Source organism: Hyaena hyaena, unplaced genomic scaffold (assembly GCF_003009895.1).
Source record: "Hyaena hyaena isolate Hyena2069 unplaced genomic scaffold, ASM300989v1 scaffold_112, whole genome shotgun sequence".
In the NCBI taxonomy this organism is placed as follows: Eukaryota; Metazoa; Chordata; class Mammalia; order Carnivora; family Hyaenidae; genus Hyaena; species Hyaena hyaena.
The window spans coordinates 674746-693445 of record NW_024080744.1 but is presented as its reverse complement, the minus strand read 5'-3'; the positions used below and the strand labels follow the sequence as shown (position 1 = coordinate 693445).

General features: G+C 39.6%; 1 protein-coding gene across 3 annotated transcripts; it reads left to right on the top strand.

Annotated features, from left to right (window-relative positions):
• Nucleotides 1–298: 298 nt before the first annotated feature.
• On the top strand, nt 299–17385 carry LRRC34 (leucine rich repeat containing 34). 3 transcript variants are annotated; one of them, XM_039236535.1, is made up of 11 exons: nt 299–482; nt 4687–4801; nt 5298–5416; nt 5517–5581; nt 6619–6702; nt 9776–9904; nt 11644–11739; nt 14722–14876; nt 15255–15410; nt 16349–16475; nt 16987–17385. In XM_039236535.1, the coding sequence occupies exons 1-11, from the start codon at nt 380–382 to the stop codon at nt 17188–17190; spliced, it is 1353 nt and encodes a 450-aa protein (XP_039092466.1). In that variant the 5' UTR covers nt 299–379; the 3' UTR covers nt 17191–17385. The 3 variants fall into 3 exon arrangements, with proteins under 3 accessions (XP_039092466.1, XP_039092465.1, XP_039092467.1); XM_039236534.1 differs by having other exon boundaries at nt 4681–4801; nt 16987–17384; XM_039236536.1 differs by lacking the exon at nt 4687–4801 and having other exon boundaries at nt 425–482; nt 16987–17380.
• The last annotated feature ends 1315 nt before the right edge of the window (nt 17386–18700 follow it).

The following is an 18700-nucleotide window of genomic DNA, read 5'->3' as shown; positions in this document are numbered from 1 at the left end:
CTGCAGGTATGTGCAGTTTGGGGAAGGGACTGTGTCATAATCGTCATTGTAGCCCCGGCCCCTAGCCTATCAGCCGCGTCCCCTAAACCTCAAGAACTCCCTGCAAAGGAACCGGCGCCCCCTGTGTTTTTAACCCAGGCCAGGGTGACCCGGAGCCGGACGCAGTGAGCGAGGAGCCTCCATGGCGTTGACGGGCGCCGCCTGCCCAGTCAGGCCTCAGGGTCCGGTGGGTAATGGATGCGCGGCTGGCTGGAGGTGGCCCTCGGGGTCTGGCAGTCACCCGAGCCCGGGTGCAGCCGGCGAGAGGCCGGGGCCTGGGCAGGCGCATGCGCGCGGTCGTCATGACAACTCCACCGCGGCCTTAGGGGTGAAAAGAAACATGCGGGGCGGCGGGAAGGTGGCGGCTGGGGCCGTGGCCGGGTCTCCGCCTCCCGCCCCCACTACAACCCCTACCACGTCCCGCGCCCCGGCCAACAGTAGCGGTAAGGAAGGGTGTCCCTTCGGCGCCTGCCTGGCCCAGATGGAGCGGGCGAGGGGCGCTAGCCCCGGCGGGGGCTTACTCGCAGCAGCCCATTCCTGCGAGCAGGCTGCCGGCCAGAGGCGGCTTGGCGGGAACTTGGGGGGCCTCCACATGTGGGTGGGAGGGGAGCCCCAAGTTCCACCCCCTCCCTCCCCGCGAGGTGTGTAGATGTTCCTCTAGGGCCTTTTTTTTGTGGAAGCTCCAGAAAGCAGGGCCTTAGGTGAGCAAGAAGGTCCTCGAGCATTGCTTACATACCCCTCCTCCTGCAATCCTGTCCATCTTTTTTTTTTTTTTTTTTTTAAGTTTATTTTGGAGAGAGAGCACACAAGCAGGGAAGGGGCGCAGAGAGAGAGAGAGAACACACGAACGAACAAGCAGGTGAGGGGCAGAGACAGGGAGATAGAATCCTAAACAGGCTTCAGACCTGTCAACACAGAGCCTGATGTGAGGCTTGAACTCATGAGCGCTGAGATCCTGACCTGAGCCAAGTTTTACCACCCAGACGCCCCTGGATGCTTGTTTTAAAGTGTTGTGTGCTTGTAGATATAGAACTGTGCTGGAAGCTTTACCTGTTCCTTACTGTATCGAGCTCTGCCTCTAGCATGAGGAAATTTAAGATGGGAGAATTTAAATAATTTGTTCAAAGTCACTCAGCTGATCCTGGGTAGGCACTTACTCTGACTCACTCCCAACATTTGGATTTCTTCAGTACTTGGCTGGTTCCAGTGTAGGAGGGCATCGGAGCCACCTCAAAAATGAGCCCCCCCACCCCCCATTTTTTTTCCAGAAATTTTAAAACGTTCTCCTAGGTGAAAAATATTTGGAATATAAGACTTTGGCATGGATGAAAAATAACATTTGGGTTAGACCTTGACATTTTCTTGTGTAATTGGTTATTCCTAGTCTTAGCTTTACAATTGGAACCCTGATTTATTATTTTCCCTGAATATGAATACAGGAAATGAATTATTGATGCCATAAAAATCCTGACATATAGTACTTAAGTGAATTTTAAATGAAAGATTGCATTACAGAAAAATATGCCAGAAACTTTTTAATACCTTATTTTATTAAAAAATTTTTAATGTTTTGTTTTTGAGAAAGAGAGAGAGCATGATCAGGGGAGGGTCAGAGAGAGAGAGGGAGACACAGAATCTGAAGACAGGCTCCAGGCTCTGAGCCAGCTGTCAGCACAGAGCCCGACGCGGGGCTCGAACCAGCTAACCGTGAGATCATGACCTGGGCTGAAGTCGGTTGCTTAACCGACTGAGACACCCAGGTGCCCCTAGAAACTTTTAAATAGTTTAAATCCATGGTCAGGTAATAAGAATTTTTCATATAACTTTCTTTAGCTATATTCAGTGTGTAGTCTAGGATTCCTTCCTCCTTTCAGAGAAACAGGCGTTCTAAGTCTGACGCTTTTCTCCTGCATGTCCTGGGTGTGCTGCGGCCATCTAAGGGCAGGCACTGAGCCTCCGATTCTCAGGGCAGTCTTCCCTTTTTAAAACAAGGGTGGGGGCACCTGGGTGGCCCAGTTGGTTGAGGGTCTGACTTTGGCTCCGGTCATGATCTCATGGTTCTGGAGTTCGAGCCCAGTGTCAGGCTCTGGGCAGATGGCTCGGTGCCTGGAGCCTGCTTCAGATTCTGTGTCTCCCTCTCTGCCGCTCCCCCGTTCATGCTGTGTCTCTCTCTCTCTCTCTCTCTCTCTCTCTCAAAAATAATCATTAAAATTAAAAACAAACAAACAAGGAAGGTAGTAGCCAGAAGGGAGGAAACAAGCCCAGTGGGTACACAGCTCCAACAAGACAATGTGTTTGAGATCTGTTTGCTATGTTTCCTGTCGAGAATGCTAAAGTAGCATTTTGCAGATTGAATTCCATGTGAACCATGGTCACATAAGTCTGGGAGATGGAGTATTTTTTTCTCCCTTCTCTCCAGGCTCAACAGTTTGAAGACTCTTTATGCTCCTGAGTGTTTTTAATGTCCAGCGAAGTGTTACATAGATAGGAGTCTGTTTAGATTTGTTTAATGCAGCACTTTCAAAGCTTATCTGTCAATAAAATCTATTCTACTTAGAACATCTTTTTAAAAAATGCTTATTTTTGAGAGAGAGTACACAGCGTGGGGGTCCAGAGAGAGGGGTATAGAGGATCCAAGCGGGCAATGCTCTGACAGCAGCAAGCCCTACATTGAGCTCGATCTCAAGAACCGTGAGATGACGACCTAAACCAAAGCCGGATGCTCAATTGACTGAGCCACCCAGGCACCCCAGAACATCTATGATCATCTCATAGAAGATTACTATTCTAAAGAATACAATTTGGGAAATATTGTGCTAAATTATTATTTAAATACATGAAAACTTCCTAAAATAAGTGAAGGTTTTCTTAGGGACATCTAGACACAAGAGAGGAAATTCTGTTGACATTAAAAATTTTCAGAAAATGACACGGGAAAGCTCACAATATAATGTTAACTGGAAAGACCTAGAACTGTACTGAAAGATTCTAATTTTGTTTAAAAATGCGAATATGTACATATATGAGAAAAACAATAGGGAGGAAACACCCTCAGACCTCAGTTGTAATGGTTCTTTGGGTGCAGGATGGCCAATCAATGCTTATTTCTTTTTGATACTGAAATTTCTAAGTTGTCTGGAATAAGTGGGTTAATTTTTTTAAAAGCTTATTTTTAAAAAACTGTTGAAAGGTTTTTCTGCTTTCCCTTTTAATACAATGTTCCTCATCTTAAAAATCTTGTTTTGCAAATTTATTTAGCAAACTCTTGGGCTCATATAATGTAGAAATCTACTTAGCCAAAATCTCCACAAAGAACATTTGTTGAGATGCAGAGACTCAGAGGCTAGCTCCTGAAGACATTAAGTTGGCTGAGTAGTGCGATCTCTGAGCACAGATTTTTTAAGAGACTTACACAAAAGATAGGACAGAAAACAAAGATAGTGGTATGTGCTTCTAAGAAGAGTGTATATAACAAAGGAAAGAGTGGTATAACAAAGGAAAACGATTTCAATTCCTGCTTTGTTCCAGTCTTCTTTATGGACTGAATAGAGCAAAATCAATCTTCAGAAGGAGAAAAAGGGGAGGGGGGCACCTGGGTGGCTCAGTCAGTTAAGCATCTGACTTCGGCTCAGGTCATGATCTCATGGTTCGTGGGTTTGAGCCCCATGTCGAGCTCTGTGCTGACAGTCTGCTTCGGATTCTGCATCTCCCTCTCTCTCTGTCCCTCCCCCACTCACCCTCTGTCTCTGTCTCTCAAAATAAAAATGTTAAAAAAAATTTTAGAGGAAAAGGGGGTGCATGGGTGGCTCAGTTGGTTAAGCAGCCGACTTCAGCTCAAGGTCGTCATCTCACAGTTTGTGGATTTGAGCCCCATGTTGGGGTTGCTGCTGTCAACACAGAACTGGCTTTGGATCTTCTCTCCCCCGGCTCTCTCTGTCCCTCCCCACTGGTTCTCTCTGTCTCAAAATAAATAAATAAATAAACATTTTTAAAAAATAGAGGAAATGGAAGGCAGGGTAAGTGAAGAGCTTCTATGAGCCAGGCCTCCACTTAGTGTTAGGAGGAACTGACAGCTGTATTCAAAGATGCATCAACTTGCATGGTGTAGAGGGTGTCCAAGAAGCTTTGGGACATGGTGATTCTTCAGATCTTCTTAAAGTTTAGATTTTCCGGTAGAATTTCCTTTATTTGAAGTCATGATAAGAAAGTGTGAGTCACCCTAACTTAATGTGGCAGAATAGTAAGAGGCTTTGAAGTCAGTTTTTATACTCTGCCCTCATTAGCTGTATGATTTTAGACAGACTAATTTTTCTGAATATCCTTTTCCTCAGAGACCAAGTCTATTAGTTCCCCCTTTGTGTCACTTCCCAGTTAGTGTCTGCCTACCCTCAGTGGGTGCTTCTAGGGCTCTAGTTCTCCAAACGGCATTTTCATTCCTCTCTGTTTCTTCTATCCGCCTCACCCCCCCCCCCGCCCCCACTTTATTCTTAATTCCATCTCCTTTTCTTCCTTACCCCTGACTCTATATACCTACACATTCATATCTTTCGAAGAGGTGTAATTTGGGGGGGGGGGGGTAGGGGGAAAGGAAAAGGTCCTGGTATATAATTCAAAATGTGAAGAGTAATTCTTTTTCAAAAGTTCCAGAAATTATGGGCAGTCTCCAGGAAGTTTATTATAATCTGTGTATGGAAAAGTCCAGGAAAATTAATTCTTTCGTATGGCATCTACTTCAGGAAGTGGATGAAGAAATTGAAAAGGGGTAAGGAAGCCAAATACTCAGTTACATAAGTAATATTCACTGATAATCATCTGTGTGAAAATCCTGGAATACTGAGTGATTTGTTTAAAGCCATTTGCAAATGCTTTTTAAAATAGACGTACTTTTTGATTTAGAGAAGTAGATGATGGACATTGTTAGTTTTGGAGGTAGTGGAGTATATAGGAAAGAACACCTGACCAGCAGCCTCCCAAGTCTAGGTTACAGATTCCTGCTGACCTCCTGTGGGCTGGATTTATTTATGAAAGTTGGTGTCATCTGCCAAGTGGAGATACATTGTTTTGTATGTGTGCGAGAGAAAAATTCTATAATAAAAAAGTGTCTGTAAAATCTGTAGACTATTCAGTCCTCAAGTTACTTGGTGAAAATCTATATTGTGATACATACTTGGTTCAGCAGATGCCACTCATGATGTTAGGATATATACATGAGGGGAAAAGTTCTTTCTTTACTGGGTTTCTTATTTGTATTTTAACAGATTGGAAGGAATCACATTAAACATTGCTGGTAACAGTCGCTTAATGCCAGTAGAAAGAATAACAAGTGAAGATTTTTGGATTCTTTCCAGAATTTTAAAGAATAATCCATGTATTAATGGTATATGCCTCCTTAAGACTCGTTACCTCTTGCTTTTATTTTCCTGACTTGAATTATTCATTATAAGGAGTATCCACCTCTATTTATCCGTTTTCTTCAGGCTTGGATGTTAGATATAACCTCATAAGTGATGTTGGTGCATACTACGCTGCAAGACTGCTTCAGGTATTTTACTACAAAATGTTCTTAGTCCTTCTTGTTTTCTCTCAGGAGCCAGTTAAGAACTGGTCCTGGTCCTTTCTTTGGTGTGCAGGGTTCGAGTACCCCAGGCCCGCTAAGTTAACCCTTTATTGCTGATTTCACTTTGGAACTGCCCAAGCTGAAATGCTGCATTATGGCTGCATTTTATTTAAGAAATACAGCATGCAAAACAAACAAAACAAAACATGTGGTTCACCAATCAGAGTAGGTGTACTTTAAGAATAGGCCTTGTTTCAACCTCACATGATTGGCAAATATGTGTATATGTCTGTTTTTTCAGTTAAAATGTTTAAAGCGGCATATATCATTTACTCATTACCTCTCTTAAATTGGCTTTTTAAGTTCCTACTTCCCCAATCTTAACTGCTAAATGTTGCTTCCATCAAGCATAAAAGTGATTTTAAAATCTTCATATCAATGAGATAGCACACAACATAAGGACAGAGTGAAGATTAAAAAAATATAAACTAAATAATTCTCAACAATTACAAAAATGCTGCAAAAATCATCAATGGTATGTTTACACTGAAACCACCTAGTCTCATGGCACACAAAATGACAGTTTTGTAAAATGTTCAGGGTCCTGACCTTGTGCTGTATTTATAACCCTTGAAATACACTGAAAACCCACTTGTGTATTTTATCAGTAGACTACTGTTACCTAGAGATCCTGAGCCTTATTTTGCAAACTTGTACACTATCATTAAATACATAAAGCACATTCTTTGAATCATTGATCAAAAAAGAATATAGTCTTTTTCTTTCATTTATATTGCAATTATGTTTAAATGAGAATGGTGGAAAAAAAAATAAATGAGAATGGTGATTCCCTCCCCCCTCCACCCCCATGGTAGCTTCTTTTGCTGGATGTTCAGATTTTCTATGTTGCAAAGATTTTCTTTGGAGGTAAATGCTTTTATTTAAATAAAGCAGCTCCTAGATTATTGATTTTTTTCATAATAATTACATGTGTAATAGCTTCTTTTCTCTCCTTATTATAGAAACAACATAAACTCATTTATTTAAATCTTATGTTTAATGATATTGGGCCCAAAGGTGGAGAACTGATTGCTAAAGCATTACATGTAAGTATATACCTTAAACCAACATTTTCTTTGGGAATTTAAACTTCTGATAGCTTGTAAACAACATAATCTAATGTTATTGTGAACTTACATTATTGTAGAAATGCATATTTTTATTGCACTTCAATTTATTAAAATGTAACAAGCACCTTTGAACTCATTTTTTAAAAAATGATTAATTTATTTTGAGAGAGAGAGAGAGAGAGTGCTAGATGGGGAAGAGCAGAGAGCCCCACCAACTGAGCCACCCAGGTACCCCTTGAATTCATGAAAAAGTTTTTTTTATAAGTTTATTTATTTTGAGAGAGCAACTGAGCAGGGGAGGGGCAAAGAGGCCAGGGAGCGGGGGAGGAGGAGGGGAGAGAATCCCAAGCAGGCTGCCTACACACTGCCAGCACAGAGCCTGTTGTAGGGATTGAACCCACGAATTTTGAGATGATGACCTGAGCCAGAACAGACACTTAACTGACTGAGCCACCCAGGTGCCCCTAAGAATAAACAGCTTTAGTGAAGTATAATTCACATACGTAATTACTTTTTTTCCATAAAAATGTACCTTTAAGGTGTTGTGCTCTGTGGGTTTTTGTATATTCAGAATTGTGCAACCATCAGTCTGTTTTTAGAACATTTTCATTCCCTAAAGATGCCCCATACCCATTAGCAATCCTTTTCCATGCTTCTTTCACTCCCCAGCCCTTGGCAGACATTAGTCTATGTTCTGTCTATAGATTGCCTATTCTGGACATTTTATATAAATGGAACCTTGGAATATTGTGGTCTTCTGTGATTGACTTAATGCTGTCAAGGTTCATCTATACTGTAACATACTTCATTCCTTCTTATTGCCCAATAATATTCCATGGTTTGGGTATATCCTATTTTGTTCATCTATCAGTTAACGGACATTTGAGTTTCCACTTTTTGTCTATAATAATCCTGTGAATATGCACATTTTTGTGTGCATAGGTTTTCAATTTTCCTTGTTCTTTGATCTTTGGTATATACCTAGAGATCATTTTGTAATGGTGTTCAACATCTTGAGAAACTGCCAAACTGTTTTCCAAAGTAGCTGTCCCTTTTTACAATTCCACCAGCAATGTAGGAGTGTTTTAATTTCTCTACATCCTCCTCAGCACTTGTTACTGTCTTGATTTTAGCCATCCGAGTGGATATGAAGAGTTTTTGTGGTTTTGATTTGCATTTCCCTCATAAATAATGATGTTCAGCATCTTTTCATGTGCCATTCTTTGGAGAGATGTTCAATGCCTATTTTTAAATTGGTTTGTCTTTTTTAAATTGTAAGAGTTCTTTATATGTTCTGGATGTAAGTCCCTTATCAGATACATGATTTGCAAATGTTTTCTCTCATTCTGTAGGTTGGGTTGCCTTTTCACTTCCTCATGGTGTCCTTTGAAGCACAAAATTGTTTAATTTTGATAAAGGCCAATTTATTTTTTGTTGTGTTTTTGGTGTTATATCTAAGAAAAGTTTGCCTAACTCAAAGTCATGAAGATTGACGCTTGCATATTCTTCTAACAGTTTTGTTTTAGCTCTTTTAGTTCTTTGATCCATTTTGAGTCAATTTTTGTATTTGATGTGAGGGTCTCTTGCATGTGGATATTCAGTTGTCCCAGTACTATTTAAGACTGTGCTTCTCCCATTAATTTTCTTAATATCCTTGTCAAATATCGATTGATTATAAATGGTTTATTTCTCTACTCTTTATTCTATTAACCTATATGTTGATCCTTATGCCAGTCCCACAGTATCTTGATTACTGTAGTTTGTAGCCAGTTGTGAAGTCAAGAAGCATGTGTCCTTTTTGGTGTTTCAAGATGTGTTGGCTCTTCTGAGTCCCTTGCATTTCCATATGAAATTTAAGATCAGTTTATCAATTTCTGCAAGAAAAACAAGGATTTTGAGAAGAATTGCTTTCAATCTTTAGATCAATTTGGGGAGTATTGCCATCTTAATGATATTAAGTCTTTTGATCCATGAACATGGGGTGGATTTCCATTTTTTAGGTTTTTCATTTCCTTCAAGTCTTTGTTTTTAATGTACAAGTCTTGCTTTTGCTAAATTTATTCCTAATGTTTTATTCTTTTTGATGCTCTTGTAAATGGAATAATTTTAATTTCAATATTGGATTGCTCATTGCTAGTGTGTAGAAATACAATTGATTTTTTTATACATATACACAATTGATCTCTTGCCCTGCAGTCTCACTGAACTCACTAGTTCTAACAGCTTTTTTGGTGGATTCCTTAGGATTTTCCATAAGATCATGTTATATGCAGAGATGGTTTTACTTCTTTTCCAATCTGGATGCCTTTTCTTTTCCTTGCCTAATTGCTTGGTCTAGGATCTCCAGTACAATGTTAAATAGAAGTGTTAATTATGGACCTCCTTGCCTTCTTCCTATTCTTAAGGGGTTTGGATTAACTTTAAAAACTATTTGTACTTATGTCTTCTAATATTTACTCAATGGGATATTGAAATGTCTGTAGTTTTCTTTATGAAACAATTATCAAGAGTGGAATGAGAGGAGTTAAACTTGGCAAATGTCTGAGAGATTATATTCCTTTTAAAAGTGTTAACAGAGAATATGGAATGATTGCTTAATGGGTATAGTGTCTCCTTATGGGGAGGTAATAAAAACACTTTGTAACTAGCTGTGATGGCTGTATAACACTGTGAATTTATTAAAAGCCAGTGAATTGTACACTTTAAAATGGTTAACTTTGGGTTACGTGAATTTCACCTCAAAAAAAGCATAATTTTCTTAGAAAACAAACATAGATTTCCCAATGAAAGGAAAACTTCTTAAAATCTGCTTCATTTACTGGATATTGTTTGGGCCTCTGCTACCTGGGCGTTCTCTCCACTAAAAAATTAAGGAAGATTTTTATCTGTTGTGAGTAGCTGAATTGTATCTTTAAGGGGTATACCGTATTCTATCTCCATGAAAAATTGTTGAGTCTGCAAATAGTAATATAGTCTTTTAACTCCTGTAATCAAATGAGATTTCTATGGAATAAAAATTTAATGAAGTTTTGCTTCTTTTCCTTTTCAGACGAATACAACTCTGAAATACCTAAGAATGACTGGAAACAAGATTGAAAATAAAGGTGGAATGTTTTTTGCTGCAATGCTACAAATTAATTCATCCTTAGAAAAATTAGATCTGGGTGACTGTGATCTGGTGAGTAAAATGGTTTTGAGGAAAAACTGCCTGGGTACTACACCATTTTCCCTGGAAACCAGAATAGGGAATTTGTTAAAGACCCCAGCTATGTGACAGTCTTATGAATGATTAAGCTTTTTTCCTTGATATCAGAGAAAGCTTTTGGTTTTGAGGTTTTTTGTTGTTGTTGTTTTGTTTTTTACTATTAGGCATAATAGTGCTGTTAATAAAACCAGATTGAAGTATACTATAGAGGAATACTTAGAATAAAATTTTTCCTAAGCTTCCATCTATAACCCTTCTTAACCTATATGGGATATTTTTGAGAAAAAAATTTTTTCTTAAACAAATACTACCTCATTAGAAAGCTCATATTCTAGTTGGGAAAACGTCAATAAAGAGAAGTGCTACAAAGATTGCCAAGTAGGAGGTAATCTGCAAGACAGGGTAGTTTCTAATATCTGAGGAGGTTAATACTTGGTCACAAAGGATGAGGAAACAACGCCTTGGAAGCATCCAGGGCACAACATTCCAGGTAGGGGTCCAGCACACGCAGACTCTAAGATAGTGCTGCCCCAAGTGTCGTCAGGGTGGCATTACTAATACAGACGGTGACTTTAATACTCCTGTATTTATTTTTACAGGTGCTTTATTTTGAGGAATTTACTTATTTTGAGGTTTTCCATTTACGGTAGTGATAGAGTTTTAAAATAAGGTGGAAAAAGTGAATTGATTTAATGGATAACTATTAAATAGTAAAACTGATATTCAAATATGGCAAAAACTACGAGAGGCACATGAATAATGAAATACTGACTCCAGCAGGATTTAAGAACTCAGAAGCCAGAGCGGCTGGACAAGAGAGTTAAGAGTAGCTCCAAAGTGAAGGTGGAGCAGTCTGCAGAGGCCTGTCCAGCAATGTTGCATGGGTGTGGGTCCTAGCCAGGGGAGGAAGATGGGATTATGTTATAAATATATGTCATGGAAAGGCTCTGAGAAGTGACATGAGCTGATTGGTCCTTTAAAAAGATATCTCTGGTTTCTCTGTAGGGAAATTAGAGGGTGACAAGAGGAAGGCCACTGACCACTTAGGAAGTGACTACAGTAGTCCAGGTGGGCGAGAAGACCTGGGGGTGGGGTGGTGGCCTACAGATGGGCTAATTTGGGACCTCTCTTGGAGACAGGATCTCTTAAGACTTACTGATCAATTGGATGGGAGGGTGAGTGGACTGGTGGAGTGCGAGGAGGCTGTATGTTTCTGGCATAACAGCTGGGTGTGTTTGGTGGTATCCATCACAGAAATGGGGGAGCATTAGGCCCTTCTAATAAGGTAAAGAGGGAGGCCTGTGGAAGCTGTGAAAAATGATTAGTAAACCTTTGCCAACACACACAATGAGGGTATGAGTATGCATAACACTTGCACAAGGGTGCTTGTTCTCAGTAGTGTAGAGCCCTATGCTAGCTGAGACCTGCATGTGTGTCTATGTATCTGAGGTCTGCAACACAGAACCTTGAGGACTTAGGAGAAAACCTGGAGGTGAACATCCCAAGGAAATGGATACTGAAACTTCAGAATTCCCTATCCTGTTATAGACAGACTTTAGGCCAGGAAGAACAGAACACAGTGACCATTCATTGCTGAATTTGACCATGCAAGGTTTACAAATGAAATACATTTATTTAACTGAATCCAGATTTCTGATTTTGAAATGGGTTATATATGTTGTCAGTTTCCTTAATGAATTTCCTGTTTTTAGGGAATGCAAAGTGTGACAGCATTTGCTACAGTCCTAACTCAAAACCAAACAATTAAAGGAATAAACCTAAACCGACCTATACTGTATGGTGAACAGGTATGTATTCAGTGATGATAGCTAATATTACTACATGTAAATAAAATGAAGGTACTATTTACTGAAGGTTATGTCAAGATTCGTGAATGCATTATATTTTTAGAATTAACTACATTTACAAACAAAAACTTATTTGAAGAAAAACTGAGTTATGATTTTAGATATTTAAGCAGTAAACGTCATTTTTTATTTCTTGTAAACTCAGATTAACAGTGAGTAAACCTGTTGAGAGGCAAAGTAATTCAGAAAAAAACAAATGATTGTTTTATTTTTTTATTAAAAAAAAATTGTTAATGTTTATTTCTGAGGTGGGGGGGGGGAGGATAGCACAAGCAGGGGAGGGGCAAGGAAAGAGGGAGACACAGAATTTGAAGCAGGCTCCAGGCTCTGAGCTGTTGGTACAGAGCCCCCATGTGCGGCTTGAACCCACCAACTGTGAGATCATGACCTGAGCTAAAGTCAGATGCTTAACCAACTGAGCCACCCAGGTGCCCCCGAATGATTCAAGTTTTAAAGGCAGGATTATAAAAGCTCAGTGTGAAGTGTTTTGTTGTTTTATATTGGTATCACTAAACAAACCACTTTTGAAATTATGAGTAATGCAAATGTGAGTAACTAGCAGCCTGGGAAGCATGGACTTGATCTTATAGGTAAGTTACCTACTGGAGATAAGATGAATGAAAACATGGTTACCAACTGTCAAGGCTTCTCCTTGTTCCTTTAACATCCTTTTAGGAGAAGTGGCAGAGAAGGTTTTCAGATTGAGGACGTGAGATTTGAAGGCTAAATCAAAATTTTCTGGATGAAAGCCTCAAGGAAATAAGTATGTTAAACTATATGAAATCACATCAGACATGATTCCTCTTGTAAGTGTGTCAGGTGTTGTCATCATTCCCAAACCTGTTAATAATTATGAAAAGCTCAAAGGCCTTTCTCAGGTCCAAGCCCTTGCTCTCAGCCTGGTGCTTCTGAAAGCCAGTCAGCTAAACTCTAGCCTGCTTTCTATTCCTCTCCAAGGCAGCCACCACCCTCTCTCTCCCTGTGAGCACTAGTTTCTTCAGTGGCTGTGGAGTAAAATCCCCATGTGCTTCCTCATACTTTGCTCTTCCCAAACATAAGCCTGCAAACCTGTTCCATTTAAGGAATCTCATTTCACTATCTGGGGAGCTTAGAAAGATACTGATGCCAGGTGTCATCTAGGCAAATTGTTAAACTCAGTAAAGGGTTTTTAGATCGATTCACTATTTCTGATTCTAGTTTCCTCCCTTAATAAGGGTAGTCCTTCAACTGAATTTCTTGACCTAAAAAAATGCAATTAAAGCATAAGACAAATATGTATCCTGTCCCATGCAGAGTAATACCTGACCCCATAAGCGACTAGTGTGCATTCGTTAAAATCTAAACTATAGCTTCCCTTTGGGTGTATCTATTTCAGTGTTGGCAATAATTTAAATCAGATACAGGATTACAGAATATCGAACAATAGTAAATGCCTTGCTACAGAACACTTATTTGGGGTCAGGTACTTTTTTGTTAATTCTGTGACGGAAGCAGGAATTTTACTTTTTCTTGCAGAAAAGGAAACAGACTCGGCTAGATGAAATAATTTGCTCAAAGTCATACAACTAGTATAAAAGTCATACAGCTCGTATAATGCAAGTACTTAGACAGTTTTATTTTAAGGTTATTTTGAAAGCAAGAGTGTGTACAAGTAGGGAAGGGACAGAGAGAGAGGGAATCCCAAGCAGGCTCTGAGCTGTCAGCAGAGAGCCTGACACAGGGCTCAAACTCGACAAACTGAGATTATGACCTGAGCCGAAATCAGGAGTCAGATGCCTAACCAGCTGAGCCACCAGGTGCCCCTGGACAGTTTTATTATAAAGCTCATATACTTTTATTATAAAACTCATGTACTATCTGCTATTGCCATGTGGACTCAGTTAACTTTTAAAGCTTTTCTCAAAGTAGTTTTTCTCAGTATTATGTAGAAGTACATAACTTGAGCACACAGTTATCCATGTTTGTATTCAGCATTTCCAGTGACTGTAAAACTTCTTATAAATACAGCAATCACGCAAGAGGACTTACCATAAAATACTCTGACCCATCATTTTAAGACATGCTTGGACTCTGTTAATCTAAAGTGCCTGGTAGGGGCGCCTGGGTGGCTCAGTCGGTTAAGCATCTGACTTCGGCTCAGGTCATGATCTCCCGGTTCGTGGGTCAGGCTCTGTGCTAACAGCTAGCCCAGAGCCTGGAGCCTGCTTCAGATTCTGTGTCTCCCTCTCTCTCTGGCCCTGCCCTGCTCACAATGTCTCTCTCTCTCTCCCTCAGAAATAAATTAAAAAAAAAAAAAAAAAAAGTCCCTGGTAGTCAAATCTTCATTGAGGCTTATATACCTTTTGCCTGGAAGCAGCTAGATTTTGGAATTAAAAATATGCCTTCCAGTGACTAGAAAAGTAAAACATATTTAGAAATTTGGGATGATTATAAAAGGGAAGAACTGGATATCATAGGATTAATGAGTCTTTTTAAAACAGAATCAACATTGGGAAATGTCTTTGTATTTTGTCTAAAGACTAGGAACAGTAGAAATCAAGAGAAAAGTTCAGGAATGTATGGAGGGTGTAAGAAAAATTTAGAGACAGAGGATGACAGCAAGGGAGCTTAATATGCTTAATACATCATGGGGCCAAATTTTTTTTTCCTTTCTGGAATGATTGTTTAGGATTATGGACTTTTTAAAACCAGCCTCTCTTATATCACTGTACCCTGCAAGTGCCTATTGCCGATTTTTAAAATGATAAAGTATCATATGTGGCAAAAATGAGTTTTATTAAAAGCCAAGCCAAAACAAATGAAAATTATAGACTAAGTCTTGATATTTTTTTAAAAAGCTAATTTAAATAACTTAGCATATGTTTGGAATAAACATGTAGAGCTTCAAATTATATTTTAGAAAAAGATTTTACCTATTCTTAGGAAGAGTCCACAGTTCATCTAGGCCACATGTTGAAAGAAAATCACTGCCTTGTTGCACTACACATGTGTAAGCATAACATGAAAAACTGTGGTATAAAACAGCTATGTGATGCACTGTATCTGAACAGAAGCCTACGCTACCTTGATGTCAGCTGGTAAGTGACAATCCATTAATCCAGTAGTCCTGGGAATAATCTATGTAAATATTTACAGTATATACAATACGTTGTTAGACAATAATACCAAAAGTCAGAAAATGCAAGCATTGTTGTCAACTTTTTATCCTAAGCCTTAGTATGTAGTTCATATATTGTATGTCCTACAATGTGGATGAGCAATTTAATCACGAGTGATCCAGAATGGAAGCAACATTTTATAGCAAATTTTCATTAACTTTTTCGGAAACTGATTAAAATCTTTTAGTAAACTAGAAAGTACCATTCTATATAACAATTCTGAAGCATGTTAATCTCTATAAGTAAAAGAAAAAAACTTCGTATTTCCAAATGTAACACATATTTTTCCTTTCCCAGCAACAAAATAAGTCGTGATGGAATGGTGTATTTGGCTGACGTACTGAAAAGCAATACTACCCTGGAAGTAATAGATCTTTCTTTTAACAGAATAGAAAATGCAGGAGCAAAGTATCTCAGTGAAACTCTTGCTTCACACAACAGGAGTCTTAAAGCGTTAGTATGCCTTTATATTTAATCAAAATAACAAACTTAAACCTTTAAAATATTAACTTCAGGCCCCTTAACTCCAGATGCATGATGAAATATTAAAATAGTTTGACATATTAAACATCTCAACATCTTTTTCAAAAGTAATGTCTTTTTTTTTTTTTTTTTAATGTCTGTTTGTCTCTTTCAAAAATAGAGTGCAAGCTGGGTAGGGGTAGAGGGGAGACACAGAATCTGAAGCAGGGTCCAGGGTCTGAGGTGTTAGCACAGAGGCCAACGCGGGGTTCGAACTCCCGAACTGCAAGATCAGGACCTGAGCCAAAGTCAGGCAATTAACTGACTGAGCCACCCATATGCCCCCAAAAGTAATGAATTGATTCTAGTTATGATCGCTTAATTGAGAAAATTCTTACTGCAGACAGTATTTATCCTGAATTCTACAGAAAAATTACAATCATTCAGTATGACCAAGACTGAAAAAATAATGAAAGAAAATACTACTTGGATGACTTAATCCTGAAGGTTGTATTTGTAATCCACTCCAAACATTTACTGAATGATCTAAAAGACTATTGACTTTTAAATATAGGTGGCCATGCTAGGTACATGAAGCATCTAACTAGAGAACTGTTTCTTGGATTCTAGGATTACATTAGATGCTTAAGAATAATGCTAAGATTTTACACAATAAAATGCAATAGGGGCACCTGGGTGGCTCAGTAGGTTAAGCGACCAATTTGGGCTCAGGTCACGATCTCACACTTCATGAGTTTGGGCCCTGCATCGAACTCTCTGCTGTCAGTGTAGAGCCCACTTCGGATCCTCTGTCTTCCTCTCTCTTAAAATCGCAAACTTAAAAAGAAATGTAATAAATTTTGTTGGCTAACTTATGCATCTTCTTTGTGGACTTACTGGTTTCCAGGGTTGTTCTGGTTTCTCCCTAGGTTGTCAGTAGTCAGCAACAACATAGAGGGAGAAGGACTTGTTGCACTTTCACAGTCCATGAAAACAAACCCCACACTCTCGAATGTCTACATTTGGGGAAACAAATTTGATGAGGCTACATGTGTGGTAAGTTGTTTTTTTTCCCCCTTCATTGAAGGCTTTTTCTGGGGTCTTCTCTATAACATCAGACATTTACAGGTGGCCTTAGAAATGATTATAACATAATGGGCACCTGGGTGGCTCAGTCAGTTAAGCATCCGACTTCAGCTCAAGTCATGATGTCACGGTTAGGGAGTTCAAGCCCCTTGTTGGGCTCTGTGCTGACAGCCTGGAGCCTGATTTGGATTCTGTGTCTCCCTCTCTCTACAGCCCCCTCATGCCTTGTCTCTCAAACATTAAAAACAAACCAAAAAAAAAAACTTCAAAATCTTTATAATCTTGCAAAATTTATTTCTTTGTTTTTAATTTTATTGTGAAATTAAGTGAAAAATCTATGTGGAAAATATTAAAATTCAGTAATTTACTCAGAACATTTTAAACTGAAATTAGTACAGTTAATTTGATATAGAAATTTGTTTACTATAAAATGAATAGCCTATTTTATTAATGATAGTTGTTCTTTTCTTAAAAATCATAGGCATATTCAGACTTAATTCAAATGGGCCGTCTAAAACCAGACAATACAGATGTGGAGCCATTTGTGGTGGATGGACATGTGTATCTTGCAGAAGTCTCCAACGGCCTTAAAAAGCATTATTACTGGACACCAACTTACAGAGAAGCTTGCAGTCACTCATCTAATGCAGGTTCTATTCTTGTACCAGTAGGTCCAGATCTATGAAAAACAAGCTCTACAATAATTTTCACATACTTGCCTTATGTTAGTAGTTTATGGCCTACATTCTTCATTCATAAATTACTTCTTGAATGTTAACTTTTTGAAATGTGTAAAAGATAGGACTATATTAAACTTTAGCTGTCCATTGTGGAAAAACTGAGTGATAAAATTTTTTAGAAAAAATTGTATAGGAAAACGAAGATGGCGGAGTCGGAGAACCCGGAATTCACCTCATCCCCCAACATACCAAGGCAACTGCTCCCTGTGCTACAACTCACTGCAAACACCCTGAAACCCCTGGTATTTTACAGGTAAGGAGAAGCGACCCCACAATGGACACCACTAGTCCTGGGGACTTGCACTGGGAAGACCAGTCTCCACAACGTCTAGCTTTGAACATCAGTGGGGCTTAACTCCAGGAGAGCTGAAGGGGCGTAAGAAACCAAGGCTCCACCCTTGAAAAGTCAACACACTAATAACTAAAAAGCAGTTGAAAAGTACCTGGGGTATATGTGAGGGAGATTTATTGCCTTGTGTGAGGATGTGTACAGGAGGGGCAAGAGCTTTCTCCAGGAAAGAGTACTGGTGGGTGCCAGTCTTCCTGCGCTTTCCCAGCCTAGACAGCCAAACATGTATGGAAGCCAGTTCTGACGTTCGCAATCTACCTTCTCAGCACAGTGCGCCCTGCCCTCTCCAACCTGGCCACCTTGGCAGAGCAACTCTCGCTCTGGAGAGGAGGGAGCGAGCCCTACCCATCAGTGTGTCTGCAGCAGTCACCAAGGCTCACTGCAGACAGCTGGGCTATGGGCCAACCCTACCTACCAGCAAACCCACAGCTGCAGCAACCGGGTCTCAGAGCCAGCCGCAGAGGAAGCAAGCCCTACTCATCAGTAAGCCCGCAGCAGGCAAAGCAGATCACTGCAGACAGGCTGTCTACATGCAGAGGCTGAAGCAGGGCTTATTATTACCACTAGAGGATGGTCACTATAGTCAGCTGGGTGGAGGTCTAGCATCAACCCCAGCACGCTGGCATCAGTCACAGATCAACCACAACAGGTTCGGTGACCAGCGAGGACTGTGCTACAGGGAACCACAGGACCCCTTTTACAGAAGGACACTACCTTCTAGACCAAGAGAAGGAGGTGACCTACCTAATTCACAGAAACAGACAAAATGAGGAGATAGGAATATGTCCCAAATAAAGAAGGCAAAACCCCAGAAGAAAAGCTAAATGAAACAGGTAAGCAATATACATGATAAGGAATTCAAAGTAATGGTCATAAAGATACCAGACTTGACATAAGAGTAGATGAATTCAGGGAGAATTTCAACAGATATAAAATTTAAAAACTAGTCAGAGGTAAAGAATATAATAACTAAAATAAGACGTGTGCTAGAGGAAATCAGTGGATTAGAGGATGCAGAAGATCAGATCAATGATCTGTAAGATAGGGTAATGGAAAACACCCAGGCTGAACAGCAAAAAGAAAAAAAATGATAAGTTAAGGGACCT